Raw genomic sequence first — 25,941 nt, 5'->3', positions numbered from 1 at the left:
TTCCCTAGTTCTCCCTCAATGCTCTCACCTTCTGACCTATTGCTCCCGTGCCCACCCCCCTGCCATACTAGTTTAAACCCTCCCGTGTGACACTAGCAAACCTCGTGGCCAGGATATTTATGCCTCTCCAGTTTAGATGCAACCCGTCCTTCTTATATAGGTCACACCTGCCCCGGAAGAGCTCCCAGTGGTCCAGATAACGGAAACCCTCCCTCCTACACCAGTTGTTTAGCCACGTGTTTAGCTGCTCTATCTTCCTATTTCTAGCCTCACTGGCACGTGGCACAGGGAGTAATCCCGAGATTACAACCCTAGAGGTCCTGTCTTTTAACTTTCTGCCTAGCTCCCTGAACTCCTGCTGCAGGACCTCATGCCCCTTCCTGCCTATGTCGTTAGTACCAATATGTACAACGACCTCTGCCTGTTTGCCCTCCCCCTTCAGGATGCCCTCTACCCGTTCGGAGACATCCTGGACCCTGGCACCAGGGAGGCATCTTACCATCCTGGAGTCTCTTTCACGTCCACAGAAGCGCCTATCTGTGCCCCTGACTATAGAGTCCCCTATTCCTATTGCTCTTCTGCGCTTTGACCCTCCCTTCTGAACATCAGAGCCAGCCGTGGTGCCACTGCTCTGGCTGCTGCTGTTTTCCCCTGATAGGCTATCCCCCCGACAGTATCCAAAGGGGTATACCTGTTCGAAAGGGGGACAACCACAGGGGATTCCTGCACTGACTGCCTGCCCTTTCTGGTGGTCACCCATTTCTCTGCCTGCACCCTGGGGTTTGCGCATCAGTGCCCTGTGGGCACGATCCACCTCTAATGGTCGATCAAACGCACCTTCTCCAAGCAGCTTCTCCAACATACCCGTATCCGATCCTTCGATTCCCTCCGGCAGACCCACGACCCAAATGTTCTGCTTCCGAGAACGGTTCTCCAAGTCCTCCACTTTCTCCAGCAGTATCTTCTGCTGGTCATGCAGCAGCCCAATCTCTGCTCCCCCGCTTGCTCCTCCAACCTCTGGATCGCCTGTCCCTGGGCTGCCAGTTTCATCTCCATGCGGTCAACCATCGCCTTGACCGAGTCCACCATCCAGGTCAGGTCCTCCACACTTGCCTTCCACTGTTGGGTGAACTTCTCATTACGGAAGCTCACCAACTAGTCCATCGACCACAAAGCCGACGGGGTCATACCCTATTATCCACCATCTCCGTGAGCATTGTCCGCTCCTCACTCACCGCCGCCACCTGTTTTGTTCTTTTCAGAGTACTTCTGGGCCGCAGCTCCATAAACTAGGTGTCACTTTCTTCTGCTCTTCTACACCTTTTTCCTGTGACAATCCGGCATAAAAGCCACAAAAAGACCAACATGAGCGGGAGCTGCCAATGTTTGACCGCTCACTCCGTGGTCGCAACCGGAAGTCCCCCTATCAGTCTCCCATGTGGACCTTATCATAAGCCTTGCTGAAGTTCAAGTAGACTATGTCAAATGCATTGCCCTTTCCACACACCTGACCATCTGCAAAATGCTCCCCCACTGATACTTCAACCACTTGATCGGCTTTATTACTTAAAATCAAGCCCAGGACCGCCCCTTCTCTTGTACGGCCTTCTACATACAGGTTTAAAAATTTCTCCGAGATGCATTTGATCAATTCCACTCCCTCTAATCGTTTCACTCGATGACTACTCCAGTTCATTTTTGGGAAGTTGAAATCCCCCACTATCACTACCCTATCACTTTTACACTTCTCTGAAATTTGTTGACACATCTGCTCTTCTATTTCTCTTGGACTGTTTGGGGGCCAATAGAACACTCGCAACAATGTGATCGCTCATTTTTGTTTTTTTAAGTTTACCCGTATAGCTTCATTTGAAGAGCCTTCCAAGATGTGGCCCCTCCTTACTGCTGTAATTGATTCCCTGATCAAAACTGTGACACCTCTTCTCTTTTGCCGCCTTCCCTGTCTTGCCTGAAGATCCTATATTCTGGAATATCAAGTTGCCATTCCTGCCCCTCTCTCTACTGTGTCTCAGAGACAGCAATTACATCATGCCCCATGTTTTAATTTGTGCCCTCAACTCATCTGTCTTTTTCATCAGACTCTGTGCATGAAAACAAATACCATTCAGTCTTGCCAAACTCCCTTGTAGCTAAACTGACCTATAACATCTATAATTAAATAGCTCTCAGCAAGGGCAAGCTATGAGATATGAATGTAAAGCAGTAACTGTATGAGGATCAGATGAGGCATAGAAATGTTTGGTATGACATCTGAGTCATGATTGATAAAGATCTTTAGCAGTTGGGTAATGAGGGTGTTGTACATTGAATAGTGTATGAGGGGGAACCAGTGGGATAACCGGTGGTGTATGGCATTTTAAATTTTAGTGGGATTGGCATTTATTGACCTTGACCACTTGTGTGAGGTCATTGAACTTCTTTTGATGCAAAATCCAGCTCCTCTGGATTATTTCTGGCATTGTCTGGCATAGGTATTCTCTCTCTTCTTTCTGTTAGCCTGTCTCATAGACCAGACCTCCTGGTTCCTTGCCTGTAGCTGGTATCTGTCCTCTTCTCCACCTGCTCAACCCAGGTCTCCAGTTGGTAAATATTGGAGTTTGTGTTCTTAAAATGGTGTGCCATTATTCAGTGTTCAACTTTCTCATGCTTTCTACTGCTATCAATTGGCATAGCAGTAATGGCATAGTGGTATGCTGATAATAGTCACCAACAGACCCACAGGATGATGCTGTGGGGACTCCGGTCCATATCCATTCATGGCAGAAGATGACATTTAAATTCAATAAAAAAATCTGGGAAGATGATTCTATCAAGCCATCATTGATTTTCGTAAATAACAATCTGGTTCACTATGCCCTTTAGGGAGGAAAAACCGCCATCTTTACCTGGTCTGGCTCCACATCCACAGCAATATGGTTTACTCTCAAACACCCTCTGAAATGGCTTAATAATCACTTGGGTCAAGGGCAGTTAAGGATGGTCAATAAATGGTGGCCCAGCCGGCAACACCCACTTTCCATCAATAAATTTTAAAATCCTGCTGCCACCAGAATGCTCCACTGCCTTTTTAAAGGAGTGCAGCAAAGGTTTGGGCCAGGCTGATTCGTGGGATGGCGTGACTTTCATGTGAGGAGAGAATAAGTCATTTTGGATTATATTCATTGGAGTTCAAAAGAGTGAGAGGGATCTCATAGAAACCTATAAAAATTTAATAGGATTAGACAGTGGAGACTCAGAAAGAATGTTCCCGATGGTGGGGAGTCCAGAACGAGGGGGTCAGAGTTTGAGGACAAGGGTTAAACCTTTTAGGACTGAGGTGAGGAGAAATGTCTTCACCCAGAGAGTGGTGAATCTGTGGAATTCGCTACCACAGAAAGTAGTTGAGGCTAAAGCTTTGGGTATTTTCAAGAAGGAATTAGATGTAGCTCTTGGAGCTAATGGGATCAAGGGATATGGGAGGGGAAGGTGGGATCAGTTCATTGAACTTGATGATCAGCCAAGATCATAACGAATGGCGGAGCAGGCATGAAGGGCCGAATGACCTCATCCTGTTTCTGTTTTTTATGTATCTATGTAAAAGTTGCAGGCTGGTTTAAGTCTCACCTCCGACAATTTTGTGTATCCTGTAAAATTGCCAACAACAGCTGAAAGTGATTTTCTGAGTTTAGACCTAATTAAGAATTGAAAGAGCATCGTGCTAACCCATTTTGCCACTCAGTCTGGCAACATCTGCTCCAGCCAAATTAAATGGAGACAACAACAGGATTTGATTCTGTGCCTAGCCTGTTTATTGATTCAGCTGTTTTCTGTTGCTGATAATGTTGGTAATTTTATATAAAATTTGGCGAAATATTTTATTGCTGTCTCACACTGAATCTATGATGTTTTCTATGTTTCATAGAATAATTTCTCTGATCTGCATTTAAAATAAATAAGATTTCAGTTGAGGTAAAATAGTTTTCTTTCTAAAGCAGGAGTTTCCAGCAGTCCCATAATCAAATAACACAACGGGATAGGAAATGAAGTTTTCCTTCTCTTAATGTGAAGAGAAATACAATCTTCCTGTTCCATTAACTCTGAACTAAACTGCTGCAGATGATTGGATCTCTAGACTATGAAAGGATAAATGTCTGTCACCTTGACAATCCGGAGCAACTAAGAATGATAATGTTGTACTTATCTGGGGATTTACATTCCAAAAACATGAATACAGTCCCTGTCAGATCCTCCATTGCAAGGGTCATTCACTTTACAGGCCTTTAAGAAGTATTTATTATTTCTAAAATAATTGCCATGATTTTTTTCCAGGTTTTATTGACTTTATTGTGGAACCAACGTTTACCATTCTGACTGACATGTCTGAAAAGATTATAACTCCCCTTATTGATGAAGCATCCCGCTCTACTGCAAGTGGATTTCGGCGAGCCAGGTTAGTCAGAAGAGCTACATCATCTGTTCACTCCAACATTTCAAGGGCTGTTAATTTTGACTCATGGTCGTGCAGTTCAGTAGCCAGAGGAGTTTTTATACTTTCTCTTCCATGCCATCCATTAAAATGACTGCTGAAATTGCCAGAATCGACCATTAAGGAGCATTCTATTCAAGGGTGTGCTGTAATTCAGCACTCCTTGGGAGCTGCAATCCAGTCGCTAAAAGTGTAGGGCTGGGTGGGGGTACGGCGGCGGGGGAGTGGCAGTTCAAATAGAGTGGGGACTTATCACTCGCAGCCACCCTGATCTGACTGGCTGCAATTCTGAATGACAGACATTAGGGACACCTGCCTCAAGCTAGCATGATTCTGTTGAAAAATACAGATTGAACTCCAATCACATTATCAGACCCCAAGCTGTAAATTCAAACAGAGGCCAAAGGGAGTGACTTTCTTGGCAGTGAAAGCCTCTGGAAAGCTGTATATCAGCAAGGTAAATTTTAAATGATTTCATGTTCAGAATTTTGCATTGCTAGACCAGGACTGCATGCATGAAATCCAGCATGGTGATAGAACATACAACATACAGTGCAGAAGGAGGCCATTTGGCCCATCGAATCTGCACCGACCCACTTCCACCCTATCCCCGTAACCCAATAACCCCATCTAACCTTTTTGGTCACTAAGGGCAATTTATCATCGCCAATCCACCTAACCTGCACGTCTTTAGACTGTGGGAGGAAACCGGAGCACCCGGAGGAAACCCATGCAGACACGAAGAGAACGTGCAGACTCTGCACAGACAGTGACCCAGTGGGGAAACAAACCTGGGGCCCTGACGCTTGGAAGCCACAGTGCTATCCACTTGTGCTACCGTGCTGCCCGTGATGTTGGATACTGAACCCAAAGTCAACACGCCTATTTCCCACAATGTGGAGGTCCGGGGGGCACCAAAATCACCAGCCAACTAGACTTTTTGCAAGCCCACTGCAATAGACCTTGCATGACAAGAGAGCTGAATAATTATATGTTGCCCACACCATAATGCAGTAGGTGCAGGGGAAACCTGGAAGTGGGAGTTATGTTTTTCAACGGGAGATGCTGCAAAAATGGGTATAAAGGCTTCAAAGTGGGACTTCACTGTCTGTACAAGAACAGGTCAGGGAGACTTTGTTATTGTGGTTGTGTTTATTTTCTCTTTCAATTTAAACTCTGTTAGGCCATTTCCTACGTTACTGGCATCTACCCGACAATGTGGAAAACTGCCCACATATATTCTCTGCACAAAAAGCAGACAAATCCAACCCAGCCAATACATTCCACTCTTGATCATCAGTCAAGTGATGGAAGGGGTTATTAACAGTGCTTTCAAGCAGCTCTTGTTTAGCAATAACCTGCTCACTGATGCTCAGTTCGAGTTCTGCCAGGGCTGCTGACCTCATTACAGCCTTGGTTCAAACATAAACATTTGAACTGAACTCCAGAAGATGAGGTGAGAGTGACTGCCCTTGACATCGATAAAGCATTTGATTGAGTGTGGCATCAAGGAGCCCGAGCAAAACTGGAGTCAATGGGAATCGGGGGGAAGCCTCTCCACTGGTTGGAGCTACAGCTAGCATAAATGATGGTTGGGGTTGTTGGAGATCATTCATCTCAATCTCAGGACATCACTGCTGGCGTTCTTCAGGGTAGTTTCCTAGGTCCAACCATCGTCAGCTGATTCATCAATGATCTGCCTTTCATCATAAGGTCAGATTGCTAATTATTGCATAATGTTTAGCACCACTTGTGACTTCACAGATACTTAAGCAATATGTTTCAAAATGCAGCAAGGCATGGACAATATCCAATCTTGGACTAACAAATGGGGAAATAACGGGCGCAATTCTCCCATTGGGAGACGAAGTCCCGGCGCTGGAGTGAAAATCGGAGTGTTTCATTCCAGCGTCGGAGGCCGCTCCTAGCCCCCTATTCTCCCGTCCCCGGGAGGCTAGGAGCGGCGCCGCGTCATTGACACGTAAATGATGCGGCCGGCACCGCGTAAATGACGTCATCCGCGCATGCGCAGGTTGACCGGCGCGAACCCGCGCATGCGCGGTTGCCGTCCTCCCCGCGGCCGCCCCGCAAGATGATGTCGGATGGATCTTGCGGGCGGCAGAGGAAAGGAGGTCCTCGTTCAGAGAGGCCGGCCTGCCGATTGGTGGGCACTGATCGCGGGCCAGACCCCTTTTGAGGCCCCCCCCGGGTGCAGGAACCCCCTCCCCCTTCCACAGGCTGCCCCCCCCCCCCAGCACGCTGTTCCCACCGGCAGCGACCAGGTGTGGACGGCGGCGGAGGGAACCTGTCGTGTTGGGCAGGCCGCTCGGCCCATTCGGGCCAGAGAATCGCCGCTCGCCCGTTACAAACGGCGAGCGGCGATTCTCCAAGCGGCCAGCCGTGATTCTCGCCGTGCCGGTTTGGGGTGGGGTAGGAGAATCGCGTGCGGGTGCCGGGAGGTGTGGCGGGACTCGCGCGACGCCCCGGCGATTCTCCCACCCTGCGCGGGGGGGGGGGGGGGGGGGGGGGGGGGAGAATTCCGCCCTACATTTGTGCCACACAAGTGCCAGGGAATGACCATTTCCAACAGGAAAAAATCTAACCATCACTCCTTGCCATTCAATGGTTTCGGATCATTTAATTCCCAACTATCAACATCCTGGGGCTCCCCATTGACCAGAAACTCAGCTGATCTAGCCATACAAATACTGTGGCTTTAAGAGCAGTTTAGAGGCTAGGAATACAGTGGTGAGTAACTTACCTCCTGACTCTCCAACACCATGTACATTATAAGGCACAAGTCAGGGTGTGATGGAATACTCTCCACTTATCTGAATCAGTGCCTCTAACAACACTGAAGAAGCTCAATACTGTCTGGGACAAAGCGTGTTTGAATGGTATCCCACCCATAAACATTCACTCCCTTTCCTGAGAGGAACCAGGACCTGGATGTGGCTCATCCTGTTCTCGCCCCGGCTCTAGGCTTGGAGCTTAGGGAATATAGAACATAGAATAGTACAGCACAGAGCTGGCCCTTCGGCCCTCGATGTTGTGCCGAGCATTGTCCGAAACCAAGACCAAGCTACCCCACGCCCCGTCATTCTGCTGTGCTCCATGTGCCTATCCAATAACCGCTTGAAAGTTCCTAAAGTGTCCGACTCCACTATCACAGCAGGCAGTCCATTCCACATCCTAACCACTCTGAGTAAAGAACCTACCTCGGACATCCCTCCGATATCTCCCACCCTGAATCTTATAGTTATGCCCCCTTGTAACAGCTACATCCACCCGAGGAAATAGTCTCTGAACACCCACTATATCTATCCCGCTCATCATCTTATAAACCTCTATTAAGTCACCTCTCATCCTCCTCCGCTCCAAAGAGAAAAGCCCTAGCTCCCTCAACCTTTCCTCATAAGACCTATCCTGCAAACCAGGCAGCATCCTGCTAAATCTCCTTTGCACCCTTTCCAATGCTTCCACATCCTTCCTATAATGAAGTGACCAGAACTGCACACAATACTCCAAATGTGGTCTCACCAGAGTCATGTATAGTTGCAGCATAACCCCGCGGCTCTTAAACTCAAGCCCCTTGTTAATAAACGCGAACACACTATAGGCCTTCTTCACAGCTCTATCCACTTGAGTGGCAACCTTCAGAGATCTGTGTATATGCACCCCAAGATCTCTCTGTTCCTCCACATTCCTCAGAACCCTGGCATTGACCCTGTAATCCGCATTCAAATTTTCTTTACCAAAATGAATCACCTCGCACTTATCAGGGTTAAATTCCATCTGCCATTTTTCGGCTCAGCTCTGCATCCTATCAATGTCTCTTTGCAGCCTACAACAGCCTCCACCTCAGCCACTACTCCACCAATCTTGGTGTCATAAGGCCATAAGACATAGGAGCAGAAGTAAGGCCATTCGGCCCATCGAGTCCACTCCACCATTCAATCATGGCGTATTTCAACTCCATTTACCCGCTCTCTCTCCATAGCCCTTAATTCCTCGAGAAATCAAGAATTTATCAACTTCTGTCTTGAAGACACTCAATGTCCCTGCCTCCACCGCCCTCTGTGGCAATGAATTTCACAGACCCACCACTCTCTGGCTGAAGAAATTTCTCCTCATCTCTGTTCTAAAGTGACTCCCTTTTGTTCTGAGGCTGTGCCCCCGGGTCCTAGTCTCCCCTGCTAATGGAAAAAACGTCCCTACGTCCACCCTATCTAAGCCATTCATTATCTTGCAAGTTTCTATTAGATCTCCCCTAAACATCCTAAATTCCAATGAATATAATCCCAGGATCCTCAGACGTTCATCGTATGTTAGGCCTACCATTCCTGGGATCATCCGTGTGAATCTCCGCTGGACCTGCTCCAGTGCCAGTATGTCCTTCCTGAGGTGTGGGACCCAAAATTGCTCACAATATTCTAAATGGGGCCTAACAAATGCTTTATAAAGCTTCAGAAGTACATCCCTGCTTTTATATTCCAAGCCTCTGGAGATAAATGACAACATTGCATTTGCTTTCTTAATTACGGACTCAACTTGCAAGTTTACCTTCAGAGAATCCTGGACTAGGACTCCCAAGTCCCTTTGCACTTCAGCATTATGAATTTTGTCACCGTTTAGAAAATAGTCCATGACTCTATTCTTTTTTCCAAAGTGCAAGACCTCGCACTTGCCCACGTTGAATTTCATCAGCCATTTCTTGGACCACTCTCCTAAACTGTCTAAATCTTTCTGCAGCCTCCCCACCTCCTCCATACTACCTGCCCCTCCACCTATCTTGTATCATCGGCAAACTTAGCCAGAATACCCCCAGTCCCGTCATCTAGATCGTTAATATATAAAGAGAACAGCTGTGGCCCCAACACTGAACCCTGCGGGACACCACTCGTCACCGGTTGCCATTCCGAAAAATAACCTTTTATCCCAACTCTCTGCCTGACAGCCAATCATCAATCCATGTTAGTACCTTGCCTCGAATACCATGGGCCCTTATTTTACTCAGCAGTCTCCCGTGGGGCACCTTATCAAAGGCCTTTTGGAAGTCAAGATAGATAACATCCATTGGCTCTCCTTGGTCTAACCTATTTGTTATCTCATCAGCAAATTTACTGACCCACCCTTCAGCCCCCTCCTCCAAGTCATTGATAAAAATCACAAATAGCAGAGGACCCAGCACTGATCCCTGTGGTACACCGCTGGTAACTGGTCTCCAGTCTGAAAATTTTCCATCCACCACCACCCTCTGTCTTCTATGTGATAGCCAGTTACTTATCCAATTGGCAAAATTTCCCTCTATCCCACACCTCCTTACTTTCTTCATGAGCCGACCATGGGGAACCTTATCAAACACCTCACTAAAATCCATGTATATGACATCAACTGCACTACCTTCATCCACACACTTAGTTACCTCCTCAAAGAAATCAATCAAATTTGTGAGGCAAGACCTACCCTTCACGAATCCGTGTTGACTATCCCGGATTAAGCTGCATCTTTCCAAACGGTCAAAAATCCTATCCTTCAGGACATTTTCCATTATCTTCCTGACCACCGACGTAAGATTAACTGGCCTATAATTACCAGGGTCATTCCTATTCCCTTTCTTGAACAGAGGAACAACATTCGCCACTCTCCAGTCCTCTGGCACTATCCCCGTGGACTGCGAGGACCTAAAATTCAAAGCCAAAGGCTCTGCAATCTCATCCCTTGCCTCCCAAAGAATCCTTGGGTATATCCCATCTGGCCCAGGGACTTGTCGACCCTCAGGTTTTTCAAAATTGCTAATAGATCCTTCCTCAGAACATCTACTTTCTCCAGCCTACCCGCCTGAATCACACTCTCATCCACAAAAATATGGCCCCTCTCCTTTGTGAACACTGAAGAAAAGTATTAATTCAACGCCTCTCCTATTTCTTCTGACTCCATGCACAAGTTCCCACTACTGTCCTTGACCGGCCCTACCCTCACCCTGGTCATTCTTTTATTTCTCATATAAGAGTAAAAAGCCTTGGGGTTTTCCTTGATCCGACACACCAAGGACTTCTCATGCCCCCTTCTAGCTCTCCTAAGCCCTTTTTTCTGCTCATTCCTTGCTATCTTGTAACCCTCAAGCGACCCTACTGAACCTTGTTTTCTCATCCTTACATACTCTTCCTTTTTCCTCTTGACAAGACATTCAACCTCTTTTGTGAACCATGGTTCCCTCACACGGCCATTTCCTCCCTGCCTGACAGGGCCATGCCTATCAAGGGCAAGCAGTATTTGTTCCTTGAACAAGTTTCACTTTTCATTTGTGCCTTTCCCTGATAGTTTCTGTTCCCATCTTCTGTTTCCTAATTCTTGCATAATCGCATCATAATTACCCCTCCCCCAATTATAAAGCTTGCCCTGCCGTATGGCCCTATCCCTCTCCATTGCAATAGTGAAAGACACCGAATTGTGGTCACTATCTCCAAAGTGCTCTCCCACAAACAAATCTAACAGTTGGCCCAGTTCATTACCCAGTACTAAGTCCAATGTGGCCCCCCCTCTTGTCGGCCTATCCACATATTGTGTCAGGAAATCCTCCTGCACACACTGTACAAAAACTGCCCCATCCGAACTGTTCGACCTCTAGAGGTTCCAATCAATAATTGGAAAGTTAAAGTCACCCATGACAACTACCCTGAGACCTCCACACCTATCCATAATCTGTTTTGCAATTTCTTCCTTCACATCTCTATTACTATTTGGGGGCCTATAGAAAACTCCTAACAGTGTGACTGCTCCTTTCCTATTTCTAACATCAGCCCATATTACCTCAGTAGGCAGATCCCCTTCAAACTGCCTTATCCTTGATTGACAATGCTACTCCTCCACCTCTTTTACCACCTTCCCTACTCTTACTGAAATATCTATACCCCGGAACTTCCAACAACCATTCCTGTCCCTGTTCTAACCATGTCCCCGTAATGGCCACAACATCGTAGTCCCAAGTACCAATCCACGCTACAAGTTCACCTACCTTATTCCGAATGCTCCTTGCATTGAAGTAGACACACTTCAACCCACCTTTCTGTCTGCCGGTACACTCCTGCGACTTTGATACCCTCCTCAGTACCTCACTACTCTTGACACTGGCTTCTCGATTACAGCTCGTTTACCCAGCCCCCTGACAAATTAGCTTAAACCCCCCCGAAGTGCCGTAGCAAATTTCCCTCCCAGGATATTAGTGCCCCTCTGGTTCAGGTGCAAACCGTCCTGTCTGTACAGGTCCCACCTTCCCCAGAATGTGCTCCAATTATCCACGTTCCTGAAACCCTCCCTCCTACACCATCCCTGCAGCCACGTGTTTATCTGCACTCTCTCCCTGTTCCTCACCTTACTAGCACGTGGCACCGGCAACAAACCAGAGATGACAACATTGTTTGTCCTGGCTCTCAGCTTGCACCCTAGCTCCTTAAATTCCTGTTTTAAATCACCATCCCTTCTCTTACCTATGTCGTTGGTACCGATGTTTACCACGACTTGTGACTGCTCCCCCTCCCCTTTAAGGATTCTGAATACACGGTCCGAGACTTCACGGACCCTGGCACCCAGGAGGCAACATACCATCCGTGAGTCTCGCTGCCACAGAGCCGTCTATCTGTCCCTCTAACTATCGAGTCCCCAATAACTATTGCTCTCCTGCTCTCCCTCCTTCCCTTCTGAGTCACAGGGACGGACTCAGTGATGGAGATCGGTTCACCGTGGCTTACCCCTGGTAGGTCGTCCCCCTCAACAGTATCCAAAACGGTATACTTGTTACTGAGAGGAACGACCACAGGGGATCCCTGTATTGACTGCTTCCTCCCGGCCCCTCTCACCGTCACCCATTTACCTTGCTTCTTCGGAGTAACTACATCCCTGAAGCTACTATCTATGACCACCTCTGCCTCCCGAATGATCCAAAGTTCACGCAGCTCGAGCTCCAGTTCCCTAACGCCGTTTCTGAGGAGCTGGATATGGGTGCGCTTCCCACAGGTGAAATCAGCAGGGACACTGATGGCGTCCCTCACCTCAAACATTCTGCAGGAGGAACATTGCACTTCCTTCCCTGCCATCCCCTCCAGATAAAAAAAGAAAAAGAAAGAAAGAGCTTACCTGTTATTCATTTGACCTCTTAGGTTAAAGGAGGTGGAAGGGTGGGGGACACTACAGGCGTAGTGTCTACGGTTTAGAAAATGCTCAACTTAAATACAGGTAAAAATAAAACACTAACCAGCAACCAATGCGCCCCACACGAGAACAGCAATCAGCTGTTATGAGTCTGCGCAAACAATTTAAATCTTTACTACTTACCCAGTAGTCACTCTGTCCTCACTCCAACCGGATTCAGCTGGAAACTCCCAACAGTAAGTTTGTTGAAAAATTTACTCCCCTTCTCAGCAAGCACTCACTCAGCAACCACAGCGCCCCGCACGATAACACCTCAGGGCAAAGAAAAACTACTTACCAGTCACCAGCCAATCACTTACCTGCAGGCTGTGACGTCACGGTTCAACGTCTTTCTATTTCAACCTGCCCTCGAGTCTCCCTCTTGATCTTTACTTGGCTGGGATCCTTACAGTGATTGTGGTTTTTTTTGGTTAGAGGAGGAGGTAGGGAGGGAAACACTGAAGAAGTGTTTCGGGTTTAACTGTCACTTGACAACAGCTCCTCCACAAACCACCTTCAAGATAAGGTGACCGCAATGCACTGATGCAAATTTTCCCCGCAACAGCCAATCAGCAGCTCTGCTCTACTGCCGTCTGCTGATAGACTGGAGGCCATGCATTCCCGGTACCCGATCAGTGAGCTGTAGGATTTTTTTTTTTCTTTAAAAAAAATAAATTTAGAGTACCCAATTCATTTTTTCCAATTAAGGGGCAATTTAGCGTGGCCAATCCACCTAGCCTGCACATCTTTGGGTTGTGGGGGCGAAAGCCATGCAAAATGGGGAGAATGTGCAAACTCCACACGGACAGTGACCCAGAGCCAGGATCGAACCTGGGACCTCGGCGCCGTGAGGCCACAGTGCTAACCCACTGCGCCACCGTGCTGCCCTGAGCTGTAGGATTTGACCAGTGGAGGCGGTGGCATAATTGTATTGTCACTGGAACAGTAATCCAGAGACCCAGGGTAATGCTCTGGGGACCTGTGGTTGAATCCCACCACTGCAGATGTTGAAATTTGAACAGAATAAAAATCTGGAATTAAAAGTCTAATGATGACCATGAAACCATTGACGATTGTCACAAAAATAATCTGGTTCACTATTGTCCTTTAGGGAAGAAAATCTACCATCCTTACCTGGTCTGGCCTGCATGTGACTCCAGACCCACATCAGTGTGGAAACTCTTGAAAATGCCCTCTGCAATGGCCTAAGCCACTCAGTTCAAGAGATGGACAATAAATGCCAGCCTTGCCAGCGACACCCACATGCCATGAATGAATTTTTAAAATGAAGGAAGCATGCATTCTGTGGTTAGGTGACCCTAATGCTCATGCCCTGCTTGAACACCTCCACTGTCCATTCCAGAATCTCTGCCACATTTCCATATACCTCGCGCTGTACATGCAGCATCCGCTGCCTGACAGACCATTTCAGCTCATCGGCAGACTCGAGGTCAGCATTGAGGTGACCGCAAGCACTCCTTGAGGCCTGCTCCATCTCCGACAACTGGTATTAAGACCACCATGTGCTCTCAGCAATGCTTGGATCCCTTACTGCCAACTCACACCAAAGGGCATGTATCTACTGGTGCTGGCTGCAGAACAAGGATGTGATGCTGCACCCTCTGAGACTTTGTCCTCCTTATCCGACGTTAGAAACGGTCCCTCGGGTTTGTGATTGCTGTTTCCAATGTTTGTCCTGTGGGGAATTGAGGAACATCACCATCATTTGAGGTGAATTAAGAGAGACATGCTTCCTCACAACACGTTTGGACACCATTTGGAGATTGAAGCGGTGTTTGAACATTAGACACTTCCACATTCTAATAGACTGTCCTCCCCAAATTAAACAAACTTCCAGTCAAAAGCCAATAATACCCCCTTCTTGAGAGCTTCTCCTGTTCGCAAGACAGTTGCCCCCATATCCCCGTCTCTATAAACAAGGTTTGAAGGGTAGTGCTATGCAAATTTGAAATATCACTGCCTTGTGACTTTTCTCCAATCTCACTTTGGACTCACACTGCCCTAGGGTCTTCCTCCAACTTCACCTCAGGGGACTTTGTCTAACCTCACCTGGGAATATCCCAGCCCCGGGACTTTCTTTCAACCTCACCTCAAAATAACCCAGCCCCGGGACTTTCTTTCAAACTCACCTCAAAATATCACATCCGGGGGACTTTCTTTCAAGCTCACCTCACAATATATCCGCCATGGGGTCCTTCCTCCAAACTGCACTCAGACTCACACTGCCCCGGGGCCTTTCTTCAAACTCACCTCAGACTCGCACTGCCCCGGGGCCTTCCTCGAACATCGGCTCAGACTCACACTGCCCCAGGTATTTCCTCCAACCTGCACTAAGACTCACACTGCCCCAGGGCCTTGCTCCAACCTCAGCTCAGACTCACACTGCCCCTGGGGCCTTCCGCCAACCTGCACTCAGACTCACACTGTCCCAGGGCCTTCCTCCAACCTGCACTCAGACTCACACTGCCCCGGGGCCTTCCTCCAACCTGCACTCAGACTCGCACTGCCCCAGGCCTTCCTCCACTCAGACTCACATCACCCAGGGGACGTGCTCCAAACTGCACTCAGACTCACACTGCCCCGGGGCCTTTCTATAACCTGCACTCAGACTCACACTACCCCAGGGCCTTCCTCCAACCTCAGCTCAGACTCACACTACCCCGGGGTCTTCCTCCAACCTGCACTCAGACTCGCACTGCCCCAGGGTCTTCCACCAACCTCCACTCAGACTCACACTGCCCCAGGCCTTCCTCCACTCAGACTCACACTACCCCGGGGTCTTCCTCCAAACTCAGCTCAGACTCACACTGCCCCGGGGCCTTCCTCCAACCTGCACTCAGACTCGCACTGCCCCGGGGCCTTCCGCCAACCTGAACTCAGACTCACACTGCTCCAGGGCCTTCCTCCAATCTGCACTTCGACTCACACTGCCCCGGGGCCTTCCTCGAACCTGCACTCAGACTCACATCACCAAGGGCCTTCCTCCAACCTGCACTCAGACTCACACTGCCCCACGGCCTTCCTCCAATCTGCACTCAGACTCACACTGCCCCAGGGCCTTCCCCCAACCTGCACTCAGACTCACACTGCCCCACGGCCTTCCTCCAACCTGCACTCAGACTCACACTGCCCCGGGGCCTTCCTCGAACCTGCACTCAGACTCACATCACCAAGGGCCTTCCTCCAACCTGCACTCAGACTCACACTGCCCCAGGGCCTTCCCACAACCTGCACTCAGACTCACATCACCAAGGGCCTTCCTCCAAACTCCGCTCAGACTCACACTGCCCCTGGGCCTTCCTCTAACCTGCACTTAGACTCACACTGCTCCGGGGCCTTCCTCCAACCTGCACTCAGACTCACACTGCCCCGGGGCCTTCCTCCAACCTGCACTCAGACTCGCACAGCTCCAGGGCCTTCCTCCACTCAGATGCACATCACCCAGGGGACGTCCTCCAACCTGCACTCATACTCACACTGCCCCAGGGCCTTCCTCCAATCTGCACTCAGACTGACCCTGCCCCAGGGCCTTCCTCCAACCTGCACTCAGACCCGCACTGCCCTGAGGCCTTTCTTCAACCTCACCTCAGACTCGCACTGCCCCGGGGCCTTCCTCCAACCTCAGCTCAGACTCACACTGCCCAGGGGCCTTCCTTCAACCTTCACTCAGACTCACACTGCCCAGGGGCCTTCCTTCAACCTGCACTCAGACTCATACTGCCCCGGGGCCGTCCCCCAACCTGCTCTCAGACTCACACTGCCTCAGGGCCTCCCTCCAACCTGCACTTAGACTCACACTGCCCCGGGGCCTTCCTCCAACCTCAGCTCAGACTCACACTGCCCAGGGGCCTTCCTTCAACCTGCACTCAGACTCACACTGCCCCGGGGCCTTCCTCCAACCTCAGCTCAGACTCACACTGCCCCGGGGCCTTCCCCCACCTGCTCTCAGACTCACACTGCCACAGGGCCTCCCTCCAACCTGCACTTAGACTCAGACTGCCCCGGGGCCTTCCTTCAACCTGCACTCAGACTCATACTGCCCCGGGGCCTTCCCCCAACCTGCTCTCAGACTCACACTGCCTCAGGGCCTCCCTCCAACCTGCACTTAGACTCACACTGCCCCGGGGCCTTCCTCCAACCTCAGCTCAGACTCACACTGCCCAGGGGCCTTCCTCCAACCGGCACTCAGACTCACATTACCAAGGGCCTTCCTCCAACCTCAGCTCAGACTCACACTGCCCCAGGGTCTTCCTCCAGCCTCAGCTCAGACTCACACTGCCCCAGGGCCTTCCTCCAACCTGCACTCAGACTCACACAGCTCCAGGGCCTTCCTCCAACCTGCACTCAGACTCGCACTGCTCCAGGGTCTTCCTCCACTCAGACTCACATCACCCAGGGGGCGTCCTCCAACCTGCACTCAGACTCACACTGCCCCAGGGCCTTCCTCCAACCTGCACTCAGACTCACACTGCCACAGGGCCTTCCTCCAACCTGCACTCAGACTCACACTGCCCCAGGGTCTTCCTCCAACCTGCACTCAGACTCACACTGCCACAGGGCCTTCCTCCAACCTGCACTCAGACTCGCACTGCTCCAGGGCCTTCCTCCAACCTGCACTCAGACTCGCACTGCTCCAGGGCCTTCCTCCACTCTGACTCACATCACCCAGGGGACGTCCTCCAACCTGCACTTAGACTCGCAGTGCCCCAGGGCCTTCGTCCAACCTGCACCCAGACTCACATCACCAAGGGCCTTCCTCCAACCTGCACTCAGACTCACACTGCCCCACGGCCTTCCTCCAACCACACTGCCCCAGGGCCTTCCTCCAACCTGCACTCAGACTCACACTGCCCCACGGCCTTCCTCCAATCTGCACTCAGACTCACACTGCCACAGGGCCTTCCTCCAACCTGCACTCAGACTCACACTGCCCCGGGGCCTTCCCCCAACCTGCACCCAGACTCACATCACCAAGGGCCTTCCTCCAACCTGCACTCAGACTCACACTGCCCCACGGCCTTCCTCCAACCACACTGCCCCAGGGCCTTCCTCCAACCTGCACTCAGACTCACACTGCCCCACGGCCTTCCTCCAATCTGCACTCAGACTCACACTGCCACAGGGCCTTCCTCCAACCTGCACTCAGACTCACACTGCCCCGGGGCCTTCCCCCAACCTGCACTCAGACTCACACTGCCCCACGGCCTTCCTCCAACCTGCACTCAGACTCACACAGCCACAGGGCCTTCCTCCAACCAGCACTCAGACTCACTGCCCCGGGGCCTTCCTCCAACTGGCACTCAGACTCACATCACCAAGGGCCTTCCTCCAAACTCCGCTCAGACTCACACTGCCCCTGGGCCTTCCTCTAACCTGCACTTAGACTCACACTGCTCCGGGGCCTTCCTCCAACCTGCACTCAGACTCGCACTGCTCCAGAACCTTCCTCCACTCAGACTCACATCACCAAGGGCCTTCCTCCAAACTCCGCTCAGACTCACACTGCCCCTGGGCCTACCTCTAACCTGCACTTAGACTCACACTGCTCCGGGGCCTTCCTCCAACCTGCCCTCAGACTCACACTGCCCCGGGGCCTTCCTCCAACCTGCACTCAGACTCGCACTGCTCCAGAACCTTCCTCCACTCAGACTCACATCACCCAGGGGACGTCCTCCAACCTGCACTCAGACTCGCACTGCTCCAGGGCCTTCCTCCACTCAGACTCACATCACCCAGGGGACGTCCTCCAACCTGCACTCAGACTCACACTGCTCCAGGGCCTTCCTCCACTCAGATGCACATCACCCAGGGGACGTCCTCCAACCTGCACTCAGACTCACACTGCCCCAGGGCCTTCCTCCAATCTGCACTCAGACTGACCCTGCCCCAGGGCCTTCCTCCAACCTGCACTCAGACCCGCACTGCCCTGAGGCCTTTCTTCAACCTCACCTCAGACTCGCACTGCCCCGGGGCCTTCCTCCAACCTCAGCTCAGACTCACACTGCCCAGGGGCCTTCCTTCAACCTGCACTCAGACTCACACTGCCCAGGGGCCTTCCTTCAACCTGCACTCAGACTCACACTGCCCAGGGGCCTTCCTTCAACCTGCACTCAGACTCATACTGCCCCGGGGCCTTCCCCCAACCTGCTCTCAGACTCACACTGCCTCAGGGCCTCCCTCCAACCTGCACTTAGACTGACACTGCCCCGGGGCCTTCCTCCAACCTCAGCTCAGACTCACACTGCCCAGGGGCCTTCCTTCAACCTACACTCAGACTCACACTGCCCCGGGGCCTTCCTCCAACCTCAGCTCAGACTCACACTGCCCAGGGGCCTTCCTTCAACCTGCACTCAGACTCACACTGCCCCGGGGCCTTCCCCCACCTGCTCTCAGACTCACACTGCCACAGGGCCTCACTCCAACCTGCACTTAGACTCAGACTGCCCCGGGGTCTTCCTTCAACCGGCACTCAGACTCACATTACCAAGGGCCTTCCTCCAACCTCAGCTCAGATTCACACTGCCCCAGGGTCTTCCTCCAGCCTCAGCTCAGACTCGCACTGCTCCAGGGTCTTCCTCCACTCAGACTCACATCACCCAGGGGGCGTCCTCCAACCTGCACTCAGACTCACACTGCCCCAGGGCCTTCCTCCAACCTGCACTCAGACCCGCACTGCCCTGAGGCCTTTCTTCAACCTCACCTCAGACTCGCACCGCCCCGGGGCCTTCCTCCAACCTCAGCTCAGATTCACACTGCCCAGGGGCCTTCCTTCAACCTGCACTCAGACTCACACTGCCCAGGGGCCTTCCTTCAACCTGCACTCAGACTCACACTGCCCCGGGGCCTTCCTCCAACCTCAGCTAAGACTCACACTGCCCCGGGGCCTTCCCCCACCTGCTCTCAGACTTACACTGCCACAGGGCCTCCCTCCAACCTGCACTTAGACTCAGACTGCCCCGGGGCCTTCCTTCAACCTGCACTCAGACTCATACTGCCCCGGGGCCTTCCCCCAACCTGCTCTCAGACTCACACTGCCTCAGGGCCTCCCTCCAACCTGCACTTAGACTCACACTGCCCCGGGGCCTTCCTCCAACCTCAGCTCAGACTCACACTGCCCAGGGGCCTTCCTCCAACCGGCACGCAGACTCACATTACCAAGGGCCTTCCTCCAACCTCAGCTCAGACTCACACTGCCCCAGGGTCTTCCTCCAGCCTCAGCTCAGACTCACACTGCCCCAGGGCCTTCCTCCAACCTGCACTCAGACTCACACAGCTCCAGGGCCTTCCTCCAACCTGCACTCAGACTCGCACTGCTCCAGGGTCTTCCTCCACTCAGACTCACATCACCCAGGGGGCGTCCTCCAACCTGCACTCAGACTCACACTGCCCCAGGGCCTTCCTCCAACCTGCACTCAGACTCACACTGCCACAGGGCCTTCCTCCAACCTGCACTCAGACTCACACTGCCCCAGGGTCTTCCTCCAACCTGCACTCAGACTCACACTGCCACAGGGCCTTCCTCCAACCTGCACTCAGACTCGCACTGCTCCAGGGCCTTCCTCCAACCTGCACTCAGACTCGCACTGCTCCAGGGCCTTCCTCCACTCTGACTCACATCACCCAGGGGACGTCCTCCAACCTGCACTTAGACTCGCAGTGCCCCAGGGCCTTCCTCCAACCTGCACTCAGACTCACATCACCAAGGGCCTTCCTCCAACCTGCACTCAGACTCACACTGCCCCACGGCCTTCCTCCAACCACACTGCCCCAGGGCCTTCCTCCAACCTGCACTCAGACTCACACTGCCCCACGGCCTTCCTCCAATCTGCACTCAGACTCACACTGCCACAGGGCCTTCCTCCAACCTGCACTCAGACTCACACTGCCCCGGGGCCTTCCCCCAACCTGCACTCAGACTCACACTGCCCCACGGCCTTCCTCCAACCTGCACTCAGACTCACACTGCCACAGGGCCTTCCTCCAACCTGCACTCAGACTCACTGCCCCGGGGCCTTCCTCCAACTGGCACTCATACTCACATCACCAAGGGCCTTCCTCCAAACTCCGCTCAGACTCACACTGCCCCTGGGCCTTCCTCTAACCTGCACTTAGACTCACACTGCTCCGGGGCCTTCCTCCAACCTGCACTCAGACTCGCACTGCTCCAGAACCTTCCTCCACTCAGACTCACATCACCAAGGGCCTTCCTCCAAACTCCGCTCAGACTCACACTGCCCCTGGGCCTACCTCTAACCTGCACTTAGACTCACACTGCTCCGGGGCCTTCCTCCAACCTGCCCTCAGACTCACACTGCCCCGGGGCCTTCCTCCAACCTGCACTCAGACTCGCACTGCTCCAGAACCTTCCTCCACTCAGACTCACATCACCCAGGGGACGTCCTCCAACCTGCACTCAGACTCGCACTGCTCCAGGGCCTTCCTCCACTCAGACTCACATCACCCAGGGGACGTCCTCCAACCTGCACTCAGACTCACACTGCTCCAGGGCCTTCCTCCACTCAGATGCACATCACCCAGGGGACGTCCTCCAACCTGCACTCAGACTCACACTGCCCCAGGGCCTTCCTCCAATCTGCACTCCGACTGACCCTGCCCCAGGGCCTTCCTCCAACCTGCACTCAGACCCGCACTGCCCTGAGGCCTTTCTTCAACCTCACCTCAGACTCGCACTGCCCCGGTGCCTTCCTCCAACCTCAGCTCAGACTCACACTGCCCAGGGGCCTTCCTTCAACCTGCACTCATACTCACACTGCCCAGGGGCCTTCCTTCAACCTGCACTCAGACTCACACTGCCCAGGGGCGTTCCTTCAACCTGCACTCAGACTCATACTGCCCCGGGGCCTTCCCCCAACCTGCTCTCAGACTCACACTGCCTCAGGGCCTCCCTCCAACCTGCACTTAGACTCACACTGCCCCGGGGCCTTCCTCCAACCTCAGCTCAGACTCACACTGCTCAGGGGCCTTCCTTCAACCTACACTCAGACTCACACTGCCCCGGGGCCTTCCTCCAACCTCAGCTCAGACTCACACTGCCCAAGGGCCTTCCTTCAACCTGCACTCAGACTCACACTGCCCCGGGGCCTTCCCCCACCTGCTCTCAGACTCACACTGCCACAGGGCCTCACTCCAACCTGCACTTAGACTCAGACTGCCCCGGGGTCTTCCTCCAACCGGCACTCAGACTCACATTACCAAGGGCCTTCCTCCAACCTCAGCTCAGACTCACACTGCCCCAGGGCCTTTCTCCAACCTGCACTCAGACTCACACAGCTCCAGGGCCTTCCTCCAACCTGCACTCAGACTCGCACAGCTCCAGGGTCTTCCTCCACTCAGACTCACATCACCCAGGGGGCGTGCTCCAACCTGCACTCAGACTCACACTACCCCAGGGCCTTCCTCCAACCTGCACTCAGACTCACACTGCTCCAGGGCCTTCCTTCACTCTGACTCACATCACCCAGGGGACGTCCTCCAACCTGCACTTAGACTCACTGCCCCGGGGCCTTCCTACAACCTGCACTCAGACTCACATCACCAAGGGCCTTCCTCCAACCTGCACTCAGACTCGCACTGCTCCAGGGCCTTGCTCCAACCTGCCCTCAGACTCGCACTGCTCCAGGGCCTTCCTCCAACCTGCACTCAGACTCGCACAGCTCCAGGGCCTTCCTCCACTCAGACTCACATCACCCAGGGGACGTCCTCCAACCTGCACTCAGACTCACACTGCCCCAGGGCCTTCCTCCAACCTGCACTTAGACTCACTGCCCAGGGGCCTTCCTCCAACCTGCACTCAGACTCGCACTGCCCCGGGGCCTTCCTCCAACCTGCCCTCAGACTCGCACTGCCCCAAGGCCTTCCTCCAACCTGCACTTAGACTCACTGCCCCGGGGCCTTCCTCCATCCTCAGCTCAGACTCACACTGCCCAGGGGCCTTCCTCCAACCTGCACTTAGACTCACACTGCTCCAGGGCCTTCCTCCAACCTGCACTCTGACTCGCACTGCTCCAGGGCCTTCCTCCACTCAGACTCACATCACCCAGGGGACGTCCTCCAACCTGCACTTAGACTCACTGCCCCGGGGCCTTCCTCCAACCTCAGCTCAGACTCACACTGCCCTGAGGCCTTCCTCCAACCTACACTTAGACCCACACTGCTCCGGGGCCTTCCTCCAACTTGCACTCAGACTCACATCACCAAGGGCCTTCCTCCAAACTGCACTCAGACTCACACTGCCCCACTGCCTTTCTCCAACCACACTGCCCCAGGGCCTTCCTTCCACCTGCACTCAGACTCACACAGCCCCAGGGCCTTCCCCCAACCTGCACTCAGACTCGCACAGCTCCAGGGCCTTCCTCCACTCAGACTCACATCACCAAGGGCCTTCCTCCAAACTGCACTCAGACTCACACTGCCCCACTGCCTTTCTCCAACCACACTGCCCCAGGGCCTTCCTTCCACCTGCACTCAGACTCACACTGCCCAGGGCCTTCCGCCAACCTCCACTCAGACTCACACTGCCTGGGGCCTTCCTCCAACCTGCACTCAGACTCTCTTGCCCCGGGGCCTTCCTCGAACCTGCACTCAGACTCGCACTGCCCCGGGGCCTTCCTCCAACCTGCACTCAGACTCACATCACCCAGGGGCCTTCCTCCAACCTGCACTTAGACTCGCACTGCCCCGGGGCCTTCCTCCAACCTGCCCTCAGAATCACACTGCTCCAGGGCCTTACTCCACTCAGACTCGCACTGCCCCGGGGCCTTCCTCCAACCTGCACTGAGACTCGCACTGCCCCGGGGCCTTCCTCCAACCTGCACTCAGACTCACACTGCCCCAGGGCCCTCCTCCAACCTGCACTCAGACTCACACTGCCCCAGGGCCCTCCTCCAACCTGCACTCAGACTTACACTGCCCCGGGGCCTTCCTCCAACCTGCACTCAGACTCACGTTGCCCCAGGGCCCTCCTCCAACCTGCACTTAGACTCAAACTGCCCAGGGCCTTCCTCCAAACTCACCTCAGACTTACATTGCCCCGGAACTTTTTTCCAACCTGCACTCAGACTCGCACTGCCCCGGGGCCTTCCTACAACCTGCACTCAGTCTCGCACTGCTCCAGGGCCTTCCTCCACTCAGACTCACATCACCCAGGGGACGTCCTCCAACCTGCACTTAGACTCTCTGCCCCGGGGCCTTCCTCCAACCTGCACTCAGACTCGCACTGCTCCAGAACCTTCCTCCACTCAGACTCACATCACCAAGGGCCTTCCTCCAAACTCCGCTCAGACTCACACTGCCCCTGGGCCTACCTCTAACCTGCACTTAGACTCACACTGCTCCGGGGCCTTCCTCCAACCTGCCCTCAGACTCACACTGCCCCGGGGCCTTCCTCCAACCTGCACTCAGACTCGCACTGCTCCAGAACCTTCCTCCACTCAGACTCACATCACCCAGGGGACGTCCTCCAACCTGCACTCAGAGTCGCACTGCTCCAGGGCCTTCCTCCACTCAGACTCACATCACCCAGGGGACGTCCTCCAACCTGCACTCAGACTCACACTGCTCCAGGGCCTTCCTCCAACCTGCACTCAGACTCACACTGCCACAGGGCCTTCCTCCAACCTGCACTCAGACTCACACTGCCCCAGGGTCTTCCTCCAACCTGCACTCAGACTCACACTGCCACAGGGCCTTCCTCCAACCTGCACTCAGACTCGCACTGCTCCAGGGCCTTCCTCCAACCTGCACTCAGACTCGCACTGCTCCAGGGCCTTCCTCCACTCTGACTCACATCACCCAGGGGACGTCCTCCAACCTGCACTTAGACTCGCAGTGCCCCAGGGCCTTCCTCCAACCTGCACTCAGACTCACATCACCAAGGGCCTTCCTCCAACCTGCACTCAGACTCACACTGCCCCACGGCCTTCCTCCAACCACACTGCCCCAGGGCCTTCCTCCAACCTGCACTCAGACTCACACTGCCCCACGGCCTTCCTCCAATCTGCACTCAGACTCACACTGCCACAGGGCCTTCCTCCAACCTGCACTCAGACTCACACTGCCCCGGGGCCTTCCCCCAACCTGCACTCAGACTCACACTGCCCCACGGCCTTCCTCCAACCTGCACTCAGACTCACACTGCCACAGGGCCTTCCTCCAACCTGCACTCAGACTCACTGCCCCGGGGCCTTCCTCCAACTGGCACTCATACTCACATCACCAAGGGCCTTCCTCCAAACTCCGCTCAGACTCACACTGCCCCTGGGCCTTCCTCTAACCTGCACTTAGACTCACACTGCTCCGGGGCCTTCCTCCAACCTGCACTCAGACTCGCACTGCTCCAGAACCTTCCTCCACTCAGACTCACATCACCAAGGGCCTTCCTCCAAACTCCGCTCAGACTCACACTGCCCCTGGGCCTACCTCTAACCTGCACTTAGACTCACACTGCTCCGGGGCCTTCCTCCAACCTGCCCTCAGACTCACACTGCCCCGGGGCCTTCCTCCAACCTGCACTCAGACTCGCACTGCTCCAGAACCTTCCTCCACTCAGACTCACATCACCCAGGGGACGTCCTCCAACCTGCACTCAGACTCGCACTGCTCCAGGGCCTTCCTCCACTCAGACTCACATCACCCAGGGGACGTCCTCCAACCTGCACTCAGACTCACACTGCTCCAGGGCCTTCCTCCACTCAGATGCACATCACCCAGGGGACGTCCTCCAACCTGCACTCAGACTCACACTGCCCCAGGGCCTTCCTCCAATCTGCACTCCGACTGACCCTGCCCCAGGGCCTTCCTCCAACCTGCACTCAGACCCGCACTGCCCTGAGGCCTTTCTTCAACCTCACCTCAGACTCGCACTGCCCCGGTGCCTTCCTCCAACCTCAGCTCAGACTCACACTGCCCAGGGGCCTTCCTTCAACCTGCACTCATACTCACACTGCCCAGGGGCCTTCCTTCAACCTGCACTCAGACTCACACTGCCCAGGGGCGTTCCTTCAACCTGCACTCAGACTCATACTGCCCCGGGGCCTTCCCCCAACCTGCTCTCAGACTCACACTGCCTCAGGGCCTCCCTCCAACCTGCACTTAGACTCACACTGCCCCGGGGCCTTCCTCCAACCTCAGCTCAGACTCACACTGCTCAGGGGCCTTCCTTCAACCTACACTCAGACTCACACTGCCCCGGGGCCTTCCTCCAACCTCAGCTCAGACTCACACTG

General features: G+C 53.4%; 1 protein-coding gene across 3 annotated transcripts in view; it reads left to right on the top strand.

The window, feature by feature from the left end:
• The window catches only part of pde1ca (phosphodiesterase 1C, calmodulin-dependent a), a 1,198,716-nt gene that overhangs the window by 775,718 nt on the left and 397,057 nt on the right, over window positions 1-25,941 (top strand). For all 3 annotated transcript variants that reach the window (XM_072467371.1, XM_072467370.1, XM_072467372.1), the window contains exon 13: window positions 4,330-4,450. In XM_072467371.1, coding sequence (XP_072323472.1) covers window positions 4,330-4,450 — 121 coding nt within the window. The remainder of the gene's footprint in view (window positions 1-4,329; window positions 4,451-25,941) is intronic.

Source organism: Scyliorhinus torazame, chromosome 11, assembly GCF_047496885.1.
Source record: "Scyliorhinus torazame isolate Kashiwa2021f chromosome 11, sScyTor2.1, whole genome shotgun sequence".
NCBI classification, from domain to species: Eukaryota; Metazoa; Chordata; class Chondrichthyes; order Carcharhiniformes; family Scyliorhinidae; genus Scyliorhinus; species Scyliorhinus torazame.
Note: the sequence above shows the minus strand (reverse complement) of the source record. Positions and strands in the feature narration are given on the sequence as shown.